The 23910-nt window shown below is 36.6% G+C and overlaps 1 protein-coding gene and 1 non-coding gene across 2 annotated transcripts; both read left to right on the top strand.

The window, feature by feature from the left end:
• Positions 1-7818: 7818 nt before the first annotated feature.
• PLRG1 (pleiotropic regulator 1) lies at positions 7819-22148 on the top strand. The gene is made up of 15 exons (XM_008000053.3): positions 7819-7994; positions 9365-9471; positions 10447-10589; positions 11242-11295; positions 12086-12176; positions 12375-12462; positions 13791-13892; positions 16056-16148; positions 17703-17852; positions 17942-18043; positions 18584-18686; positions 19434-19542; positions 20559-20698; positions 21180-21373; positions 21925-22148. Exons 1-15 carry the CDS (start codon positions 7986-7988, stop codon positions 21982-21984), a joined length of 1545 nt encoding a protein of 514 aa, XP_007998244.1. The 5' UTR covers positions 7819-7985; the 3' UTR covers positions 21985-22148.
• Positions 14302-14406, top strand: LOC119623977 (U6 spliceosomal RNA). The gene has a single exon (XR_005240078.1). It is a non-coding gene; the product is annotated as a U6 spliceosomal RNA (small nuclear RNA).
• Positions 22149-23910: the final 1762 nt, after the last annotated feature.

Here is a 23910-nt window from a genome sequence, read left to right as displayed (position 1 = left end):
GAGGGGAAAGGGAGTACTATTTGTTCAGTTATTTTGAGGTCACTAGTGCAGTGTTCTTCATATTAGCTGATGTCGTTACATAAGTTAAGAGTAGTAAATCAGTGACAGAGAAAACAGAGATAATCTGTCCTGCCCAGCAGCTCTCTGGCTCGAAGGGCAAAGACTTGCCGATACCAATTGTCAATATACTTGTTGATACTTTTACAACTCATGTCAGGCTTCATAGCGCAATCTTCATAGCACAAGGCAATTTGGGCTTAACAACTATTTACAGAGCATCTACTTCATAGCAGGTAGTTTGCTAGGGGCCCGGGAGACCTTAGCGAAGACTTAAGTCTAAAAGTAAAGACAGAAAATGAAAACAACTTACAATAATTAGTGTTGAGCCTAAGATTGGGGGAGGTGAGGCTTTGGGACTGGTAACTTAAGGACTTAACTTCCTTCAGGAGGAAAGGAACTTCCAAGGAAAAGGGCTTTTAGACTTGAAACTTGGTTTGAATGACTATACAGTTTATATCATGCACCTGGCACATAGCCAGTGTTCAATAAATACTGGTTGAGCAAATTCATGAATATACAAATTGATGAATGACTAAAAGGAATACTGATTCTCGTTGTCTAAATAGGCATAGGTTTTGAAGTACTGTCATAAGTTGTTAGTCTCTGTACGTATTTTCCTTGTGTTACCTTGAAAAACAGTTTGAGAACCACTATCCAAAGGGAAATTAACACTGAAGAGTTGTAGGCCAGGCTAGACCAGAGCTCTTGGGGCAAGCCTGAAACCAGTGCAGTGGCGGCACCTGCAATTGGTTACTCATCTTTAGTGGGAACGCATATGGTGGGGAAGAAATAGGAGATGACGCCATCTCTTGTGGAATGTCTCCCTCTACTGGCTTAGATGTCAGTTTCCTTTTCTTATGGGAGCTGACATAGAGCATGGTAATAAGGGATAGGACATTTTCTCCTCCAACTGGATGGAGATCACAAGAGCTAAGAAAAGATAGAGATGCTCTTCTGCTTTTGTCACATTAAGACACACAACCATTAAGAGTGTAATGAACACCTTTGGGAGGGTTGCTCCCTTCTCCTGGAATGACCTTTAAAATGGAGGTGTGAAGCTCCAGTGGTCCTGTCAGTACTACAACACCCTGACCCTCCAACCACAGGTGACCAAGCTAGAGGTAGACAGATCCCTTACCCAGCTAAACCTACCAGATTGTCTCTCCAAATTTGATATTTGCTGGAAGAAGGAGGAGGAGGAGAGGGAAAGGGAGGGGGGAAGGAGGAGGGAAAGAGGGATGGGGTGAGGAAGGGGGAGGGGGAGGAGGAGGAGAAGGAGAAGGAGGAGAAGAGAACTGGGTCAACTGGCCTGATGTTATATTCATGGCAGCATTTTAGAAGGAAAGCCTACCAACTGCAGCAACAGAAGTAACCAAAACTTTCAAACATAATAATTTGATTCTTCGCAGCCCAATCTGTGGACACCTGATGTCCTTTGTATAGTACTCATTTTACCTTTCATTAACTTTGACTGAGATGACTTTTGGCATTTGTTGAGAAAATTAAGATCAAATTTTTAGGAATCAGACCGGCTGTCTTATTTTTAAGCATAAATTGCATGTTAGAAAGAGAAGCTTTATATTCAAATAATGTAATCAATCACTAAAAGTTTTCATATATTGAGCATATGGACTTGGCGCGGTGGCTCACAGCTGTAATTCTAGCACTTTGGGAGGCCAAGGCTGGTGGATCACTTGAGCCCAGGAGTTCGAGACCACCTTGGGCAACATGGTGAAACCACATCTATACAAAAAATGCAAAAATTATCTGGGCGTGGTGGCACACACCTGTAGTCTCATCCACTCCAGGTACTTGGGAGGTTGAGAGGTGGGAGGATGGCTTGAGCCTGGGAGGTTGAGACTGCAGTGAACTGAGATCGTACCACTATACACCAGCCTTGGTGACAGAGCAAGACCCTGTCTGTCTCTCTCTGTCTCTGTCTCTCTCTCTCTCTCTCTCTATATATATATATATATAAATATATGTATATATTTGTATTTTTCTGTAGAGATAGGATTTCACCATGTTGCCCAGGCTGGTCTTGAACTCCTGGGCTCAAGTGATCCACCAGCCTTGGCCTCCCAAAGTGCTGGAATTACAGCTTTGAGTCACCGCACCCAGCCCATATACTTAATATATGAAAACTTTTAGTGATTGATTACATTTTTTGAATATAAAGTTCCTCTTTCCAACATGGAATTTATGCTTAAAAATAAGACAGCTAGTCTGATAGTATTAGCAGTGAAACTCTAGGGAAAATGGGAACTTTTATTTTGGTGCATGTCAGTGACATGCATTTCAAAAATTTCAAAAATCTTTCACAATTTAATAACTAATAAGTATTTCTCGAATTAGATTAACAATATTTTCTGTAAAATGTGCGCAGGATTGGACAAAGGTTTAATAAAATTTTTATGAAGAGTTACATTTTGATGCAAAAGCATGAGCCCTATAGATAAAAATGGGCAAAAGATGTATATACATGTGTATATATATTGATATATGTATTTTTAAAAACCACAAACATGTACTTAAAAAAAAAAAAATGGAACCTAGATATAAATCAAAGAAAGCCAGAAAGGCTGGCTTCTAGAAACATGGATACAATGTTAGGGAAGAGGGAGAGGTGGGCAGAAAAATCTCTATCCTCTCCACATAATAAAGAGGTAATGACAAACTAAGAAAAAGAGGCAGGTTGAATAAAGATGGACAAAGTATGCTATTGGGTCCAGGATCTCCCTTCAATCTTTTGTTATTTGCTCAGTGTTTCAATCTACTTTGTTGATATGGTTTGACTGTGTCCCCACCCAAATCTCACCTTGAATTCTAGTTCCCATAATCCTCATGTGTTGTGGGAGGGACCTGTTGGGAGGTAATTGAATCATGGGTGCGGTTACCCTCATACTGTTCTTATGATAGTGAGTTCTCCTGAGATTGAATGGTTTTATAAGGGGATTTCCCTGTTTCATTCTGCACTTCTTCCTGCCATCACACGAAGAAAGACATATTTGCTTCCCCCTTCTGCCATGATTAAGTTTCCTGAGGCCTTCCCAGTTCTGCAGAACTGTGAGTCAATTAAAATTCTTCCCTTTATATATTACCCACTCTTGATATGTATTAGTAGTGTGAGAACAGACTAATATATGTGCTAATATTTTGCCTACTAGGTTTCCTTGTGGGGAGAATTGAGACCCACTGTAGGTTTAGATTAGGATGAAAATAGAAGCTGCCTGTGTTGACCTCTGACTTCTAGTTTACATTTACGCAGCTTTCTCCCCTTTTAGAACAAAGGGGATAATTGTTATCGTATAACTAATGCTTATGGATCAAGTATTTCTGTGCCAGTCACTGTTACTAGTATGTTACATTTAATTCTTACAATAACTCTATGAGGTGGAGTAGTACTATTATTCCCATTTTACAGATGGGAGAATTGAAGTACAAAAAGAAGAAAGTTGCCCAAGATGATGCAGAAGGTAAGCTGCAGAGGGAGTTGAATCATGGCATTCTGACTCTATACCCTTACCTACTATGATGGACAGTTTCTTCCTGTTATGCACAAAGCGATTTGTTCTCTTGTATTGATGTGGTGTTCCTACCTTAGCAAAATGAACACCTGTGTCTGTATATCTTTGCATCCTTCTATGAAGATTATATATAATACATACATATATTCATACAGACATACAGACACACACATTCTCACACACACACACACAAACACACATACATACATACCAAGGACATTTTTAGAAAGTAAATCTATTGTAACAAAAGATATGCAAACAATTTTGGGGCCAGGAGTGGTGACTCACACCTGTAATCCCAGCACTTTGGGAGGCCAAGGAAGGAAGGGTGCTTGAGCCCAGGAGTTCGAGAGCAGCCTAAGCAACATAGTGCGACCCCTGTCTCTACAAAAAAATTAAAAAGGTAGCCAGGCATCACAGTGCACACCTGTAGTTCCAGCTATTTGGGAGGCTGAGGTAGGAGGATCTGCCTGACCCCAGGAGGTCGTCCACTGCAGTCCAGTCTGGGCAACAGAGAAAGACCCTTTCTCGAAAAAAATTGTCAGCTTGTTGATAAACTACCTATGAAAATGATTGCCGCCATTTACACTCTCATCAATATTTAGGTTGTCCCTCATCCTTGCCAACACTGGTTTCAGGTCAAATTTAAAAAATTTTTGCCAACCTGTTAGGTGAAATATGTTATCTTATTGTTATTGTGATTAAAATTTCTTTCATCATGAGTACACTGAGAATCTTTTTAATTTACACATCAGCCACAATGTCAGTGGTCTTTCTGTGAACTGCCGGTTCATGTGCCTTATCTTTTGAGTTGTTCATTTTTTCTGTTGATTCATGAGAGCTCTTTTCATATTAAGAAAATTAGCCCTGTGGCTAACATGCACATTACACGTATTTCCCAATTTTTCATTTTTCTTTTGTCTTTGCTTATGATATATGCAGACTTTGGCCTCATTTTCACTGAGTGGAATCCTAACAGCAGCATCTGCTAGGCTGACATGTTTGAAAAAGGCAGCAGCTAGAATGCCTAATGCCTCTTTGAGTTCCTTCACCAGCTGCCAGGCATTCAAAACATCACACAAGTTTATAAATCCAGGGGCTCCATTTAGAACTGTGATGGAAAGCTTAGGCTTCAGTGTGTATTACTTGCACAGGAGTCTGAGGAGGGATCATTCTATACTGCAAGGGCATCTGAGATATTCCTTTCCTGTACTATTTCCTGAGGTAATCTGAAATTGCTTCATCATATTGTGCCATATAAGTGAATGTGAATGCCTTCAAGGCTAACTGGCGTCTAGTCTCCAAGAAGGTGTCCTTACTCTTGGAGCTCTGCCTCTCTGTGGACACTGCCTCATAGTCCTCTGACACACCACTGTCACTGGATTGTGGTTTTTGGTGGCATCTCTCAGTAAGGTTACTCTACCAGTATCAATTTGCCTAACAGCCTCTCAACCGTTACACCTGGAGAAGCCACTCTCTTCAGGAAGGGATAGAGATTACAGGCAACAATCAGGCCTGGCCATATCAGCATTACCTTTTGGAATATTATGAGCAGGAGCCCAGCATGGATTTCAGGATACAAAGTTTTCACAGCATTTCAGGAAATCCCGTCAGCTCAGAGACCTCTCTGACTGCCAGACCAGTATCCCTGACAGCGTTTGCAGTCCCTCCAGCAGCAGCAGTAGTGGGGCCATATGCACAGGGAGGAGGGAGGTCCCTGATTCATGTTTTCACATCTCTTAAGTTTTTTTCATTTAGGTCTTGCACATTTTAAAATTTATTGCTATTTTAAATAAAAATCCCTTTCCCTGCTATATTTTTAACTGCAAAAACGAAAACTATTGATTTTTAATAACATTTTTCTACTCAGCTTAGTGAATTTTCATATTGTTTCCAATAGTTTTTTCAATTACTTTCTTTTGAATTAATGAACAATTTCAAATATGAAATTTAAGGGCTGACATACTGAGTCACACAACTCTAAAGAACATTGCATACAGTGTTTTTGAAAGCTTGTATATTTAACCCTTTAAGTTGAAACAGGAAAATAAATAGTAACATTTATTATTTTATGATTATAAGAATCAGAAAACACTTCCTATAAAAAATATCATAAAAAGTTGATGAAAATGGCACTCAAATCTATACTCATATGACCTATCACTGTTCAAGAGCAAAGAACAATATTTGAAGGAGAATAAAAAGACTTTCTGTATTGGTGAGTTTAAAAAAATCTTGCCTAAAGAAGGAGGGCTTTCCTTAAAACTTGTATTCTTGGTTTTACACAGACATAATACTAATATTTATATTAATAAGTTACTTGCCATGTCTGCTTTAAGGAGAGCCCTGAGGGCCCTTATGAACAGCAGTAGTGACACCTGCTGTTCAAACAAGGCAGCTTGGGGTGTCAGCCAGGCCATGTGTGTATCCTGGAGCCCTTCAGGAATCCAGTGAAACTTGTAGATCCTTTCTCAAGAAAATAAAACATATTCCCATATAAATACAAAATTTTCCTACAATATACATAACTTATGAATCCCTGAACTAAATAATAGGCTCACTTGAGTTCTATATTTATCTAAAATATTGTAAACTTTCAAGTGGATGACAAAATTCTATAAATTCACGACAGTGTTTTAAAAGGAGCAAATTCGAGGCAATTTACCTCAATCATTACCATGTTGTTATGAGTCTGGGCCTATAAATTAATGTCTCCAGGATGATTAAGTATGTAAAAAGTTAATAGGTCCAACCAGACAATTAATATATTTCCATAGATATTAGTCTTGCTTAGGTTTCTATGGTTTTATTGTCATTTCAAATCATTGTTTTCTATAGTTATTATTCATAGGTGAGTGTATTATTTAGTTCCTCAAGTATATATTTTATAATTATAGTATTTTCTTGCAAGGAAATACCATGATAGGCGACTTTTACAGAAAATCAATTCTTAGGACAAACTCACAGTCAAATTCAGAGATGTTTTATCTTCAAGTAAAAACATTACCTTAAGGCCGCCCTTGGTGTCTCATGCCTGTAATCCCTGCACTTTGGGAGGCCGAGAGGGGCGGATCACCTGAGGTCAGGAGTTTAAGACCAGCCTGGCCAACATGGTGAAACCCCGCATCTACTAAAAATACAAAAATTAGCCGGGCGTGGTGGCGGGCGCCTGTAATCCCAGATACTCCGGAGGCTGAGGCAGGAGACTCGCTTGAACCCAGGAGGAGTAGGTTGCAGTGAGCCAAGATTGCGCCATGGCCCTCCAGCCTGGGCGACAAGAACAAAACTCCGTCTCAAACAAACAAAAAACTATGACCTTAATGTTTTTAATGAATTTCCAAGTGAGGTTGATTTACACTGCTATTCTTTTGCTAGATTGTTTCCCCCTCTCAAAGTGTATGCAGTACGCTGTCAGGACAGATCAGTGAAACTGAAACAGGGCCAGTAAAATGTTTTGTCTATTTAAGTTTGCAAATGCCCAAGTCCATCCATTTTTCTTTTTACATAGAAAAATAATTAGGTAGGGTTGATCAAAACCGGAGATTTTACCAGGGTAGGAAGCAAAAATACCACTACTTGGCACAAGGATATGTATAAATAAAAATGGCTAAAGTCTCCAATTGTGTCTTTCTTCTACCAGCTTTGAAAAGCTGTACCCTGGCATTGTTGAAGCCACAATAATCAGCAGACAACTAGGAAATGGCCAAGAGCTATGTAGCGTTGAGAAATTTAAAAAAAAAAAAATCTATTAGCAGAAAATGAATATGGGTTTTTTTTAAATATCTACATGTCAAAATTTTCCAAATTAAAACAGTCATTCCTCAACATTCACTCAGCAAGTGTTTACTGAACTGTTTAAGCGAAATTGTTTTCAGGTGTTAAGCCTACACGTGTCCAAGTGCTTCTCGCCAGGATTGGAACCAGGAGACAGAAAGCAAGCAGGCGACCTCCAAAGAGATCAAGGCAGTGGAAGCGCCTTAGATAGAGCCCACGGGAGTTTGCTCTCCAGACGCTTAGGCTCTCTGAATAAAAAGCATTAAACTCCGGGGAATACAGCATGAACAACCAGGGCCCCAGCCAAGACATTTAAGGCTGAAGGTAAGGCAGAAAACATAATTCGAAGACTTCTTCAGAGTTGCGAGTGAAATCCTCCAGTCAGGCGCTTCCAGGTGTCTCCCCTCTACAGCCTCGAGACTCCGCCCTAGGGGCGGTCCTGAGGAGGGAGACCCGCCTCTTGATCCCAGAGGGCCGGGGGAGACTAGCGCGCGTGCGCAGAGCTTGCATCACATCCGCCGCCTGGCCTCCCAATTCCGGAAGGTGCAGCACAGTTGTGGCGGCGGGTGCTGCGTTAGTGATTAGGGTTTCTTCCCTGCCGGAGGTGGGATACGCGGTAGCATCATGGTCGAGGTAAAGTGACACTGGGACTCTCAAGAGTCGTTTGTCTCTGGACTGTTTTTCTTTGGCAGTGGGAGTGGGGGATTGAGAGTGCTTGGAGTCCGGAGAGAAAAGAGGCTACGAGGGAAGCTGTTTGGCCAAGGCCGGGTGGTCTCTTCATCGGGTTTTCGGGAAAGGGGTAGAAGCCGGATGAGAACCTGAGTCGGAGGTTCAGTCCGGGCGCTAAGCCTGAGATAATTCGTCCAGTCCTCCTTTGACTCTTGGGAGCTGGAAACTGTCCTTGGAGGCGGGGCCTCTGTTGGTGTTCGACCACTGGTACTCGCCGCCCTCGGGGCAGTGTCAGTGATTCTGTGCCCGAAAAGATTGGCGGTCTTGTCTATCTTGCGTTTAAGTCGTCTCTTATTTCAACTCTACTCCCAGAAAAACTTGCCATTCTTTACATCTTTCCCTGGCATGAACAGCCAGCCATTCTGTTAGCTGGTCTTGTCCATGTTACCCCACATGTTTATTGATTCCATTCACTTTTCTCCGTATCCACTGCAGTCCACCTTAATTGAGACCAACATCATCTTTCACCGGGCCTGGTGCATTAGCTCCCCGTTGATTTCCTTGCTTCCATTTTGTTCCATAAGTTGTTCTGTTTAAAATGTAAGTTGTTCATACTTTTCTTGTTTAAAACCCTTTACTGACTGTGTTGCTAGAAGAAAACATAGGCTGTTGTAATAGTCTAAAAGACCTTACCTAATCTGGACCTTGTCTACCCTTGCAACCACAAAGCACCATCTCATCCACCATATACAGCTGTGCTGCCCTCCTTGTATTATTTCAGTTAACTGAACATTTTTTTACATGACATTTCCATCAGCCTGGTTCGTTTTTATCTCTGTTTTGTGCAAGGCTAACTCCCTTTCTGCTTAAATATCACTTTAGTGAAGTCTTTCACAATTATACTTAGTCCTTCGTTTCCTGACCCAGTGCCTTGCTTGATGCCCTCATAGCACTTATCAAAATGTGGAATTATTTTACTTTTTATTTGTCTGTTTCCTCTTGAGCACAGGGACCATGACTACCTTTTATCATTCTATTGTGAGATTCTAGCACAATACCTGCCAGTCACACAGTAGGAGCTCAGTAAATATTTATTGAATAAATGACTAAACTACGGCATCACTCAGTTGCTATACCTGAGGTTCTAGCGAAAGAGGAGCTTCCTCCTCTTCTCTGAACTTGACTCCTGTAGCTCGCAACAAGTAGCTATGGTGAGTGGTATAAAGCTTTTTACATATTTAAACATGTGAAGTGTATAATCAATCTGACGTTAGGTTATGATTTGTGTAATTTGTAGATAGGTGTGTAATTACTTTTTTTTTTTTTTTTTTTAGGAGGTACAGAAACATTCTGTACACACACTTGTGTTCAGGTCATTGAAGAGGACCCATGACATGTTTGTAGCTGATAATGGAAAACCTGTGCCTTTAGATGAAGAGAGGTTGGTATAGTTTTTTTTTTCAATTGCTGAAATATTTAACATTCTAACATTGGGGGAAGAGAGCAGGGAGAGGGAGACCTTTAAAGATAAACTGGTAATGCTCATGGGCTAATTCAATAATGAGTGGTGTTTTGGCATAATTTAAGCTGATTTAACTCTTTTTTTTTTGGCCTTTTACAGTAAAAGTTCCATTAATTAATTGCATTTTACAAATACCCAGTAATTAAGAGAGTCCCTTTTAGGTATTTTATTTTATAATCAATCACTTTGTATGTGCTTTCAGCTTCCCGCTGCTCTCAGAGCCTTGCTGAGCTGAAATTGTACCTGGCCAGTACCTCTACTCCCATCTTTTCTCGTTAGTATGATGAAGATTTTTGAGTGGTGGCATATTTTTGGTTCTACATATCCAGCTCCAGTCTGGGATTGCATTATGTGCAGTGTTCCTTCTTTGTCCTTTACCCTTTTAAAATCTACATAACTCCTCAAACAAGCATTTATATTTAATTTGTAAAGTAGACTATTTTTAAAAGTAATATAAGTGCATTTCTTTTTAAAATATTGAACCAATTAAGTACTTTTCTTAGTTCTCACTAACCTGTTTGGATACATCTAGTAAAGGTTGCTATAGAGTTTTTACTATATTTATATTTTGAAGGAAAGCATATTGACTTTGAGGTTTCTTAAAGGGTATGTTAGTTTCTATATATCTTTCAAGCAGACCCTTGATAATTTATCATAAAATATTTTCTATTAGGTAACAAACTAAAATATTACTTAGGTTTAATGAATGCTGTGTGGTGGAATGTGAGCAAAAGAACAGATATGGTGGGGAAATGCACTTGGAAATTTTTGATTCTTTTAAATACTACTTAAAATCTTACTAGAAACTTTTCCTACATGATTGGGCAAACTTAAGCTGTCTGTTTGTTTTAAAGTATTTATGGATACGTTCTTATGTTTATAATTTCTAAATAGTCACAAACGGAAGATGGCAATCAAGCTTCGTAATGAGTATGGTCCTGTGTTGCATATGCCTACTTCGAAAGAAAATCTTAAAGAGAAGGGTCCTCAGAATGCAACGGATTCATATGTTCATAAACAGTACCCTGCCAATCAAGGTGAGTATGGTATTATCAGAAATGTCAGACGTATATGTGAATTTTAAAAATAGAAAAATAAAATGTGTTATTTTTGCCCCTGCTGGCAGGACTTAGGTGTGGTCATACAGTATTTAATGGCTGTACCAGTATTATAATGGAAGTTTTTATCCTCATGGGAATACTGAGACATTGGTTGATGACTTTTTTCTTATAGGAAATAAAAATGGTAGTATAATCATGGCAGAGATTCTTAGAATGTGGAGAAGGTCACAGTAGAGATTAAAGGAAAAAATTGGAGAATATTCTTAACCTGTGGGGATACCATCTATCCTGTCTGTAATTCAGAAAGATGAAATTAAATACTGAAATCTTAATAATGAAGAGAATTCAAGCTTCCACAGGAAACCATTTGCTTGGAAGAAATACCAGAGTGGATTATCACTTGATAGGAGGGCTTCTGTGTATACCATTGCTATATAGCAAATGGACAAGGATATGGTTTACGGAGATCAAAAGTGACCAATTTCCCTTATTTCTGAGGCTTAACTTTAGTTGAGAAAATGTTATAGATCCAGTTGAAAATGTAATATTATTTGATACTTTAAAGAGATGATAACTTTTATATGTAAGATAAATTCACTACTGTTGATTTTTTTTGTCTTTTTTCTAGGACAAGAAGTTGAATACTTTGTGGCAGGCACACATCCATACCCACCGGGACCTGGTTAGTGAGCTGTTGTATATTGAAAATGTCTTAAAAATGTCACATACATTTTCACTAACGAGCCAATAATGACATTCTTGTTGCCTGTAAAATGCAAGATAAGCTCAATAGCCAAGCATCCGTGCATAGCTTTGTAGGTGATAATGAATACTCATGTGCCTTTATTCAGCAAACATTCTTGAGTATGTATAATTTTTCAGGCAATGTGGTAGGAATTCAAAGACAGTAAAACTGTTGCAGGCCTAGACAAATTTATTATCTGGTGGTTTAGGCAGACATGTAAATATCACCAAGCTTATAAAAATGATGTAAATGTTAGAGGCAGTATCTTAGAAACATGTCCTCTGTCTGTATTAAGGTATTGGCCCACAGATGGAGTGGCCAGTATAACCGGGTAGAGGACAAAAGGCTTAGTATATATAGAAAGTACAGGAAAATTGGGTGCTTCTGGTTGTAGTAAGTTACAACCACTCTTGGAAACATTCTGTTTGTATTTGAGGAACTGCTTAATACTGACTTTTGAAACTAATACCCAGATATAATGGAAATTAACTTTACTGTTCTGGGCTGCTTTAATACCTTGTAGGCTGTGATCAGATTTGAATTATGTGTTACTAAGCAGTGTTTATTGTAGAAATTAAAAACAAAGATGAGCAAAACTTTATCAAAATTTGTATCACTGCCTGGAATTAATAAACGTTTGGAATGTTTTCCTTCATCATTTTATTTTAAGTGCATGTAAATGAATAATACAAAGCTACTAAAAGAAATTGATTTTTCATTTTAATAGGGGTTGCTTTGACAGCAGATACTAAGATCCAGAGAATGCCAAGTGAATCAGCTGCACAGTCCTTAGCAGTGGCATTACCTTCTCAGACCAAGTATGAAATATTATAATTACAAAGATCTTAAAAGCATATTTCACTGTTCACGTTTTTTCTTTTTAAAATTTCTTTATAACTATTGTATGACATTTTCCTTTATCAGGACTTATAACAATTTAAAATAAAGGGTTAGTTTTGCAGAATACATGACTGGAGGCATTAATTACTTTGAATATAATATTTCTTTTGCCTCAGGACTGATGTAAATCGTACTGCACCTAGTGGAAGTGAATACCGACATCCTGGGGCTTCTGACCGTCCACAGCCTACAGCGATGAATTCAGTAAGTTTTTCTGCGTCAAATAGCAGGTTTCTAACTTTTTAAACATGTTGCCTTATTTCCCTCTGATCGAAAGTCTTACCTTAAATACTAAAGAAATGAACACTTTGGAATTATTAAGATAAATAGCAGCCTGAGCTAGTCATTCATATTTCATAGTCCTAACACTCAAGTTGGTAGTAAATTAACATTTTTTGGAATGCTGTTATTTGTCTACTTGTACGTTGTGTATAATATGTATTTTGATAAAGATAATGTGATGTTGGTATTTATTGCCCACTATTAAAAATGCAAGGAGAGTTTTTCTGAAACCTGTGTTAGTATGCATTGCATATGAAAGTCTTTTTTTTTTTTTATTAAATTTTAAGTTGGTTTGTACAGTTATGTTGAGTGCTATTAGTGTTGTACTATTCATGGGCTATATAACTAGTCTTATAAATGAACATTTAGAAATAAGTTTATCTGTAGGTAAATGGCAACTGGTATTAGTATGGTGGAAGTAGTTGTAGAATTATTTTCTATAGTTATTTTATTGATTTATTTTTCTGCCATGTATTTTATTATGCTGCCACTTGAAATAAGTGCTGGCTTTGCTTCTCAGCTCATTATGCAATTGTTTTGATTTCATGAAGTGAATGAATGTGTAACCCCCACATCTCATTTCTTCCTTTATCTTCCATTCAGAGCATATCTTCTGTCCAGGCTCTCTACCCTCCTTATGAGGGTGTAATTTAAGCTTCTTGAGGGCAGGAACTTTATGGGCTTAATTATTTTTTGGATGACTGGATGACTGCTAACAATAGATGGTATATCAGGCAGTATACCTGTTAAAATAGTATTTAAATATTGTATTAGAAGATAAATAGAAGGAACTATCATATCAGTCTTTGCTACATTAAATCCATAAGGTTAAAATATGACAATGAAAGGCAGTGGCATTAATACACTTAAAATGACTTTAATAATGGGAGCTTACATGGAGCATTTACTACTTTTTACATCTTTGTAGTAACCCTATGAAATAGGCACTATTCTTCCCATTTTATAGGTGAAGCACATAGAGATTACGTAATTGTTACCTAATGTCAAACAGCTAGCAATGGGCCAAGCTGGGATTTGAACCCATACACAGTGATGTGTGTTCTTAAGTCTAATGTTCTGCCTCTCTCTGATTTTATAATTGCTTTTTAAAATTAACATGCAGAAAATTTTATTTCTTCATTTATGGAAAAAATCTTTTGTAAGTTCCCTCTTTCCATTTCCATTTCTGAATTGATATGAAGTCTTCAGTATTATATCTTTAATAATAATAATGTCTCTTCTATGTCTAGATTGTCATGGAGACCGGCAATACCAAGAACTCTGCACTGATGGCTAAAAAAGCCCCTACAATGCCAAAACCCCAGTGGCACCCACCATGGAAACTCTACAGGGTGAGTGACTCTGCATTTATTTTATTATGTGAATCATGATTGCTTTCTAGTTGACAAGCACTGAAGAAGAGAGTAAGGAGGAAAAAGAGTGAATATGAAAAGCCGGTAGAGCAATCTGAGGTGGATTGAGAAGAGTCTTAGGGAGTATCCTAAAAGATCTCTTGGGAAGGCGACTTCCTTAAGTAAAAGTTATACTTGTATTTTATATAAAATCATATAAAATGTCAAGATAAAGCTACCAAATATGGATTGCCGACTAAATAAATTTAGAAAGTGTTCAAAGTATTTAGTTTGAAGGTGAACGGGGAAAACACCATATAAAGAAATTCTTTGGGCCTACCAGTTATTCTTTCAACTACAATAAATTAAAATGAGTCAGAGTGTATCATCTAAAAGAAAATGGACCTGCATGCTCACTTCAGCAGCCCATATGCTAAAATTGGAACAGTACAGAGAAGATGAGCATGGCCCTTCTGCAAGGATAACACAGATTCGTGAAGTGTTCCATACTGTTTATTTTGCATTGCTTGCCTATATCAAAATATCTCATGTACCCCATAAATATATTTCTACTGCATACCCACAAAAATTAAACACAAAATTTTAAAAAAGTGTACATAGTAGAAAATGTACAACTACACGTAATTTAATATATATTTTAAAATTTTTATTTTTCAAATGATTGTACAGCAGGAGCCTTTTTGTTTGACATACAGGTCTAATGAATTGTAATAGATGTATTGATTTGGGTAACCACTACCACATTTAGGATATAGACGTTACGTCACTTCAAAAAACACCCCTGTGCTATTCTTTTGAAGTTATATCTTCCTTCACCTCTGACAATCACTGATCTGTTTTCTATCACTATAGTTGTCTTATTTTTTTTCAATAATTTCAGTTCTAATTTATTTTTAATTTTTATGGCTAATAGATGTGCATATTTATGGGCTACATATCAAATCTGATACAAGCATACAGTGTGTAGGCCAGGTATGGTGACTCATGCCTATACTCCCAGCACTTTGCGAGGCCTAGGCAAGTGGATCTCTTGAGTCCAGGAGTTCAGTACCAGCCTGGGCAACACAACAAAATCCTGTCTCTACAGAAAATACAAAAATTAGCTATGTGTGGTGGTGCACACCTGTAGTTCCAGCTACTCCAGAGGCTGAAGTGGGAGGATCACTTGGGCTCAGGAGGCGGAGGTTGCAGTGAGCCAGGATCACGCCGCTGCACTCCAGCCTGGGCAGCAGAGTGACACCCTATCTCAAAACAAGAAACAGGAAAAAAAAGCATACAATGTGTAATGATCAAATCACGGTAATGGGGATATTTATCTCCACGGTAATTGGGATATTATTTCTTTGTATTAGGAACATTCCATTTTACTCTTCTAGTTATTTTGATATATACAATAAATTATTCTTAGCTATAGTCACCCTATTGTGCTACCAAGCTAACTAGCCAAACTAGTGCTACCAAACACTGAATCTTACTCCTTTATCTAGCTGTATTTTTATACCCATTATCCACTCCCTCTTTATCCTCTGCCTCCCCACTATTCTTCCCAACCTCTAGTAGCCATCATTCAACTCTCAAGATCATTTATTTTTTAGCTCCCATATATAAGAGAGAGCATGCAGTACTTGTGTTTCTGTGCCTGGCTTATTTCACTTAACATAGTATCTTCCAGTTCCATCCTTGTTGTTGCAAATGACAGAATTTCATTTTTTTTAATGGCTGAGTAGTATTCCATTGTGTGTATGTACCACATTTTATTTATTCATTCACCTCTTGATGGACACTTAGGTTGGTTTAGCTGTGTTTTTTTGACTATGTCATATAAATGGAATCATACAAAATGCGCTTTTTGAGATTGGCTTCCTTCACACAGCTTAATACCTTTGTGAGTCACTGAAGTTGTTGCAAGTATTAATAATGTATCCCTTTTTATTACTGAGTAGTATACATTATATAGATGAGCCACAATTTGTGTATCTATTAACTTGTTGAAGATAATTTAATATTGTAAAATATAATAGTCAAATTATCTTTTAAATTTATGATTTGAAGATGGGAGGGCAATTCAAACTCGGGCTGCAGTTAAACTTAAAAACATTTTAACTTGTATGTTAGCCGCCCATTCTACTTTGTTTTATACAGGTTATCAGTGGGCATCTTGGCTGGGTTCGATGTATTGCTGTGGAACCTGGAAATCAGTGGTTTGTTACTGGGTCTGCTGACAGAACTATAAAGGTAATAATGAAGGAAGAAAAAATAAACATGACTTTGTGTTTGTCATTTAAGTTTCATCAGTTACTATTTCCTGTGGCAGGAATTGCTATTGCAGTTCCTCTGTTATTTTAGACCTGAATAAGGCGTAAAATTTATCATTTATACTAGTAAGTGTTCTAAATAAATATCTGTTTGAAAAGTGGTATTTAAACCACTTTTTCTTTACCTGCCGAATACCTACCACTAATTCCTTTATACTTACATTTTTGTCTCCAACTGGTTACAAAATTAAGAGCATGCTCATTCATAGAAAATGTGGAAAGTATAGAGAATTATGAAAGTACATAGACCTGTGTATAATCCTACCATTGTTAGATACTTGGATAAGTTTTATTTTAGTATTTATTTCTGTAAGTATAAATGCCTTTACTTCTAAGCTCTTTTTCGGTGTATCTTTTAAAAATCATTCTTAGTATGTAATTTTGTATCTTGCTTTTTTCCCTTAAAATTGTATCAAAGACATACTCCTGTGAAAAATTTACCATCTTTTAAAGTGGCTGCATAATATTATATCATTTGGATAGTCTATAATCTGTTTTCCTATTGTTGGATGGTAGAGTTTTTAGTCTGATTTTCACCATTACAAGTAATGCTGTTAAGTTTTGTATGTAAGACTTTTTCTGTGTTTTAAATTATTTTGTTATGGTAGAGTTCCATAAATGGAATAAATGGGTCAAATATTTTTGAAGCCGATACCCAGAGTACAAATTACTTTCCAAATGGGTGAATGGATACTTGCAGTGTATGAGAGGATCCTTTTCAGCACATTGGTTGTACATTCCTTTACAAATATCTAACATGGTAAGCAAAATTGGATACTTAATCTTTTTTTAAAAGTTTGTATAGGCTGGGCGTGGTGGCTCACGCCTGTAATCCCAACACTTTGGGAGGCTGAGGCGGGCAGATCATGAGGTCAAGAGATCGAGACCAGCCTGCCTAACACGGTGAAACCCTGTCTCCACTAAAAAATGCAAAAAAATTAGCGGGGCATGGTGGTGGGCGCCTGTAATCCCAGCTACTTCGGAGGCTGAGGCAGGAAAATGGCGTGAACTCACGAGGTGGAGCTTGCAGTGAGCCGAGATCGCGCCACTGCACTCCAACCTGGGCAACAGAGCGAGACTCTGTCTCAAAAAATAAATAACTAAAAAATTTGTATAAAATTTCTAATGAGTTTGAACTTTTTCATATCTGTATTTGCTGCTTTTAGGGTTTCTTTAAGTTGTTGCCATCCTCGGTTAATTTAATACCATACTTTTCATACTGTTATTATCAAAGATTCCATTTATATAACAAGAAGGTTAACCTGTCATCTAATTGCAAATATTTTTCCAGTTTGAGCATGCCAGTTTTTTTCTTGCTTTTATTTGGTGGGGAGTCATTGTACAAAATTTTTTATTTTTATATATTTGTTATCTTTTTCCTCTTCTCTTTGAAAACTCAATTTTAATAATCAGGATTCTAAAATTTTGCTTTGCGGTAACCAGGGAAAGAAAAAAAAAAATTCTTTGATTGCAGATCTGGGACTTGGCTAGTGGCAAATTAAAACTGTCATTGACTGGGCATATTAGTACTGTGCGGGGCGTGATAGTAAGCACGAGGAGCCCATACCTGTTCTCTTGTGGAGAAGACAAACAAGTGAAATGCTGGGATCTTGAATACAATAAGGTGAGGTTGGAATTAAGGATTTAAAACATTATGAACCACTGTTTATCTTTCTCATTCTACAAGTGTTAACTGTCCTGCTTTGTCTTTAGGTTATAAGGCATTATCATGGACATTTAAGTGCAGTGTATGGTTTGGATTTGCACCCAACAATCGATGTGTTGGTAACCTGTAGTCGAGATTCAACTGCACGGGTAAATGGGATAGAGTTGTGTTTTTATCTGTAAATATATTGCATCTTGTAGGATGCATGTTTGGTTTCAGAGTCTTCAATTGATTGGTAGAGAATTAAAGATAGTTGTCTTGAGTCATCAATATCCGAGTCCCTAAGTTTCTTAACTTGCATTTTTTTCCACCTTAGTCTTCAGTTCTATGACCTCACCATGTTAGTGTTATTAGTGCCCTGCCCTTGAAGTGTGATATTCTCATGTTCCATTCTGTAACAACTATTGTCCATTAGTTCTTTCATTCAGTAGTGTTAAAAAGTAGTCCCATCATGCCCATTCTTAGATTTTCAGTACCCTGATCTTTTAGCTTTTTAAAGTTCTTTCAAGGTGTCTCCTATTTATATTCTTCCTCCAGTTGATAAATCATTATCTTTCATTTAAGCATTTTCTTTATTATATTCAGGCACTAGTTGTCTAGTAAATTTTCAGCCTTGAATTGATCCAGTTATCTTCTTGAGATAATGAATACCTATTCTCTTTCCTAATACGTCTATTGCATTTTTATAGATTTGGGATGTGAGAACTAAAGCCAGTGTACACACGTTATCTGGACATACAAATGCAGTTGCTACAGTGAGATGTCAGGCTGCAGAACCACAAATTATTACAGGTATGATCGATACTTTTCAAGTTTACAGAACATTCATATCAGAATCCATGTTATTATACATATACTTTTAATATTCACGATGACTCTTGCTTTGCATTGTGTTTACAGTGTTTCTGTGTCATATTTTAATCATGGACATTTGAAATATATTCAAATGAAATTTCATTCCACTGTTTTTATCTCGTGGTTTTTACGTATCATAGAGTATGCTATACATAGTATCCTGTAATGTCTGACTAGAATACTGTGATACAAACAATTAAGTATTATTTTATAGTGTCAAAATTATTTTTCTAGGAAATTGAAGTTGGAAGACAAAATACCTTGAGACTAGTAACCTTTAGAACTGATTTGAATCTTACTTTGCTCTAAATAAAGTTAGTAACAATGGAACTTTAATACTAGAAAATAATTCCTTTGCCTGATGTATTTTATTAACTTAAAAAAAATCATTGAAGTTTTTTCCTTTTCACTAGAGTATACAATCATATATTTGTTTTATTTGTTATTTGCATGTGTTTTAGCTGTTCAGTTGACAGTGAATCAGTTGTTGTATTGCATTGTTTTAAAGAATTAAAATCAACCTAAAAATTTGGAACTATGAAGAAATTAACCAAGACTGATTTGCAAGTGATAAGGCTTTCATTTAGAACATACGTGTTTTGGAAGAATGCTTTGTATTTTATTTAACTTTTGCATTATTTTTCCTGGTCTATGTTTTGAGGGATATATTTGTTTCCATTACAGGAAGCCATGATACTACAATTCGATTATGGGATCTGGTGGCTGGAAAAACAAGAGTGACGTTAACAAATCACAAAAAATCAGTTAGGGCTGTGGTTTTACATCCAAGACAGTAAGTGTATTTTCCTAATTAGCTTCTTGTTTTTCTTCAGTTCTTAGTATAATGCGGAAATGCTAGTGGTGTCAGCACTGCCTTTGGCAGTCATTTAGCTGCTGTCATTTCCAGGCCTGTGCCACATAGGAATGTGTGTTTCTTTCATTTTCCTTATGCACTAATTTGCTTCATGCCCTGTAAAACATGAGGAAAGCCTTCTACTTGATAACAAATAAATAATGTCAAATGAGACAATGTAAACAAATAAATAATGTAAATGAGACAATGATTAAATGCTGCATGTCAGAATAAAAGATATTAGTGGCTGGGCTTAATGTTTTGGACATAAATGATATTGGACACTGAGACATTCATTGAATAGTTTAATTCTTAAGGAGGAAGTTAATATATGTAGAAAGAGAAATAATAAGAACCGTGAACATTATAGTCAGAGTATCCAAAAAGGTGAAGCATAATATCACAACTATTGTTTGTTGTATCAGATCACTCTGACACTTTTCTGGTTATATTCATATTCTTTCTCTTCTCCCTTTCCTCCTCTCTGTCTTCTACTCTCCATACCCTTTTCTGCCTCTTTTCTTCCTTCCTTTGCTTGTCTTTCTCACTCTCATCTCTCCTCACTCCCATTCTCTCTCTTCCTCTTGCCCTCTATTCCTTTTCTCCCTTTCTTCCTATTCCTGTCTTGCTCTCCCTCCCTCCAAAAGAGTTGCATAACACATTGCCCTTCTTGTGAAATAGGGCTTCTACACATTTATTGCTCTAGCTTAGTGCAGAGCATTAAGGAAATGAAAGAATAAAACTTTAGGACTTAAAATATCCTGTTAAAAATGTGAAGATCTGATTTAACTTTGAACAAATGTCTTAATATTTTTACATTTTGATATGACTATTTTGCTGAATATATAAATCATTGAGTACACAACACAAAATATAACTGAAATAAGCTTTTTAAAACCCACCACTTTATTTAACTTGGTTTCCTTTGTCATTAATTCTTTTTGATATTATTTCAGTTACACATTTGCATCTGGTTCTCCAGATAACATAAAGCAGTGGAAATTCCCTGATGGAAGTTTCATTCAAAATCTTTCTGGTCATAATGCTATTATTAACACATTGACAGTAAATTCTGATGGAGTACTTGTATCTGGAGGTAAAATAAGATTTTTATAATAAATATATTTATCTGTTACTTTTAATGATGAATAAACATTTGTAATGCTTCTAAGCTGTCACACTTAAGTATTACTGCAGCACTTGCCTGATTAGGGCATATTTGCATGTTACTATGTGTGTTCATGCATATTCATAATACATGTAGTATATTTCATAGTTTAGTCCTTTTGAGTTCCAATCTGATGAATTTCAGGGATTTATGCTGGGAATTGCCTAAAATTTTGTTTATTATTCTGGAATTGGATGTTAGATTTTGAGGTGCTTTTTAAGATCTATAAATTCTGAACCCAGCACAAATGAAAGTAGAAAAGCCAATATTAAGAGAAGATTGAGTGCCTGTGTCTTATGTATTTTTATAACCGAAGTATTGCCATGCTTGGGCTAATGATGCTTAATAAATGTTTGTCAAGCTATACTGCTGAAGGGATACCAGGTGTAACTAGATTTTTCCCTTTAAGCTGACAATGGCACCATGCATCTTTGGGACTGGAGAACTGGCTACAATTTTCAGAGAGTTCATGCAGCTGTGCAACCTGGGTCTTTGGACAGTGAATCAGGAATATTTGCTTGTGCTTTTGATCAGTCTGAAAGTCGATTACTAACAGCTGAAGCTGATAAAACCATTAAAGTATACAGAGAGGATGACACAGCCGTAAGTTCTCTGTTTCACATTTGTTAAGTAAAGCAGCTATACCAATTTGGCACTGTGTTCTCATTTAATTTTATCAGAAGGAAAAATAATCTTTATAGTATTTAAGATATTTGTTTTCTTGAATAGTGTCTATTTATAGATTTCTATATTATTTCACTGATGCCAGTGAATTCATGGGTGGTTTTAATTTTATCCCAGCTTTCTTTGTTATAGTTGCTGGGAAATGTTGCACCAAGAATAACAGCAAATAAATAGATTACTATGCAAATTAATTTGAGAATCATAAGCTTTGGTATTAGTAGAATATCCAAATAGAAATGTTATTTTAGATGAAAAACTGCAAACTAAACATAATGAATCCATCCATCCGTTATTAGACTTAGATAATGCCAGAAGTTTATCAACTCTTCCTAAAATTGTCAAAGAACTACTAAGTATATAATGCTAATGACTAATGTTAGAGGAGATACCTTGTTTCTGTTAGAAAGGAAGCCTGTTAGACATGAAGCAAACTAATAATACTTTATTTTAACTTGCTTTTCTACTTTTAGACAGAAGAAACTCATCCAGTCAGCTGGAAACCAGAAATTATCAAGAGAAAGAGATTTTAATGAATGTGGAATTTTCCTTTTTTTTTTTTTTTTAAAAAAAAAAAGCTTGGCGTTGATGAGGATACCCAGTCATTTTGTGTTCTGGCTGGGAATATAAAGGAGAAATTCACTTGCTTCAATCATTGCTGCTTCATATTTTACAATAAACTGTCCCCTGTCCCCTACCCTTGTGTTTTTATTTCTAAAACAATTTGTGATACTAGGAAGATGCAGATATCAAGTAAATGCAGGTTTATTGAATGTAACTATTCTAGATGTAATATTTTGACAGTCTTATTAGAACAACTCCCTTTTTTTAAAAAATGTATGAAACCGATTATTATAATAGGACATCTGAGGGAGCAGTAGTTTTTTTTTTTTAATCCTTTAAAAATTAATATCTGTGACTAATAATTTGAGATTAAAAGATTTGAAGTCTTAACTTATATATGTTTATTCCAAAAACGGTTTTTGAGTATATGTTCTACAAAGTTCTGCACTAGATACCATTCAGGAAATAGACAAGTAAGATGTGTCTATCCTCTTAAGACTTCCAGTTTGGTAGCTTAGTATAGAAATTCTGTAATGGAGGTGCAGGTGAAATGCTGGGGGAACAGAAGTGGAGATAAGATCATTTATTTTTCTCAGGAAGGATTGTGGAAGACTTCATAGAGTAAGTGACATTGGAGATGACTTTGAGGTGAAGGAGGACAAAGAAGGAAAAGAGATAAGGCATGAAGCGATGAAACCAGGCACAAGAAAGTGTGCAGTGTGTCCTGGGACAAAGAATTTTCTGCTACTGTTGAATATTGGGGAGTAAAGCTGGCTTGTTGTGAGGAAAGCTCATATAAATTTGGATTTTATTCCACAACTAGTAGGATACCAATACTGCCATTGAAACTTGGGGAAAATAACTGGAGATACCAGTGCAGCTGTTTAAAACTGTAGCAAGGGCTACAATCTTGTAGAGATTTTAAAGAGAAGTTTTAAAGTTTCTAATACTGATGCCTCTTTTTGGTAAATACAAGTTTTATAAATCTTGCCCTGGGATCCTGATTCCCCTTTAGTCAAGAAGATTTGTCAGACTTCACCTTCTATAATGAGAAAACACAGTTACAAAAACAGTTTTTATAATTTTCCAAATTAAAAAATTGCACTATGATTTTGAGTAAGCATTTCCAATTACATTACCCATCTTGCATGCTATAGGTGGGAATATAATTGGCACAACCTTTAGGAATGTAGTTTTCTGGGGTTTATTGAAACTGTTTGAATCTTTTGGCCTACTAAGTTCATTTCTAGGAAACTGCCTAATGGGAATAATCTGACAAGTGTACACAAGCAAATTCATTGCACCTTTGTTCTTTAATACTTAAAACTAACCCAAATGTCCTGTCAGTAAGGGATGGTTTAATAGATGGTACCTTTATGCAGTTTGTTTCTAAGTATTCATTAAGTGAGTGAGGAATGTCTGGATTATTAGGGCAAAATTTCCAAACTTTACTCTTAGTTAAAAAAAGTTGTGCAAGCATTTTTTGTGAACAACTTGATGCTCCAAAATATAACACCACATTACTAACAGTGGCTTTGTTAGGAAGCAGAATTATGGAAGAACTTTCACGACTGGCTTTACATATTTCTATGTTTTAATTTTCTATAAGCATGTATTTCATAAACTTAAATAAAAAAGAACGCTGCACTTGCATTCCTGAGAGATTCTGATATGCCTTCTAACAACAAAAATCAGAGGTAGATGCTGTTAAAGGCCAAGAAGAAATGACTAGTACAAGGAGATGAGAAAGCCCCTACCAATCTTTTTAGCAAAGCTTCAACTATTGTGTTCAAGTTAGGTATACATATCAAATTCTGAAAAGCATGTTAAAAAATCTGTTTCCCTGCTCCATGCTGGCCTGTATTACAGTGTTTCTTGAAACTTCTGTTGCATTA

The sequence above is a fragment of the Chlorocebus sabaeus genome, chromosome 7 (genome assembly GCF_047675955.1).
Source record: "Chlorocebus sabaeus isolate Y175 chromosome 7, mChlSab1.0.hap1, whole genome shotgun sequence".
In the NCBI taxonomy this organism is placed as follows: domain Eukaryota; kingdom Metazoa; phylum Chordata; class Mammalia; order Primates; family Cercopithecidae; genus Chlorocebus; species Chlorocebus sabaeus.
Note: the sequence above shows the minus strand (reverse complement) of the source record. Positions and strands in the feature narration are given on the sequence as shown.

What these genes read in the sequence shown, in the direction of transcription:
- PLRG1 (XM_008000053.3), top strand. An exon ending in GCATTACCTTCTCAGACCAA is followed by an intron (nt 12,177 to 12,374) that starts GTATGAAATATT and finishes CTTTTGCCTCAG; the next exon opens with GACTGATGTAAATCGTACTG. An exon ending in AGCCTACAGCGATGAATTCA is followed by an intron (nt 12,463 to 13,790) that starts GTAAGTTTTTCT and finishes TTCTATGTCTAG; the next exon opens with ATTGTCATGGAGACCGGCAA.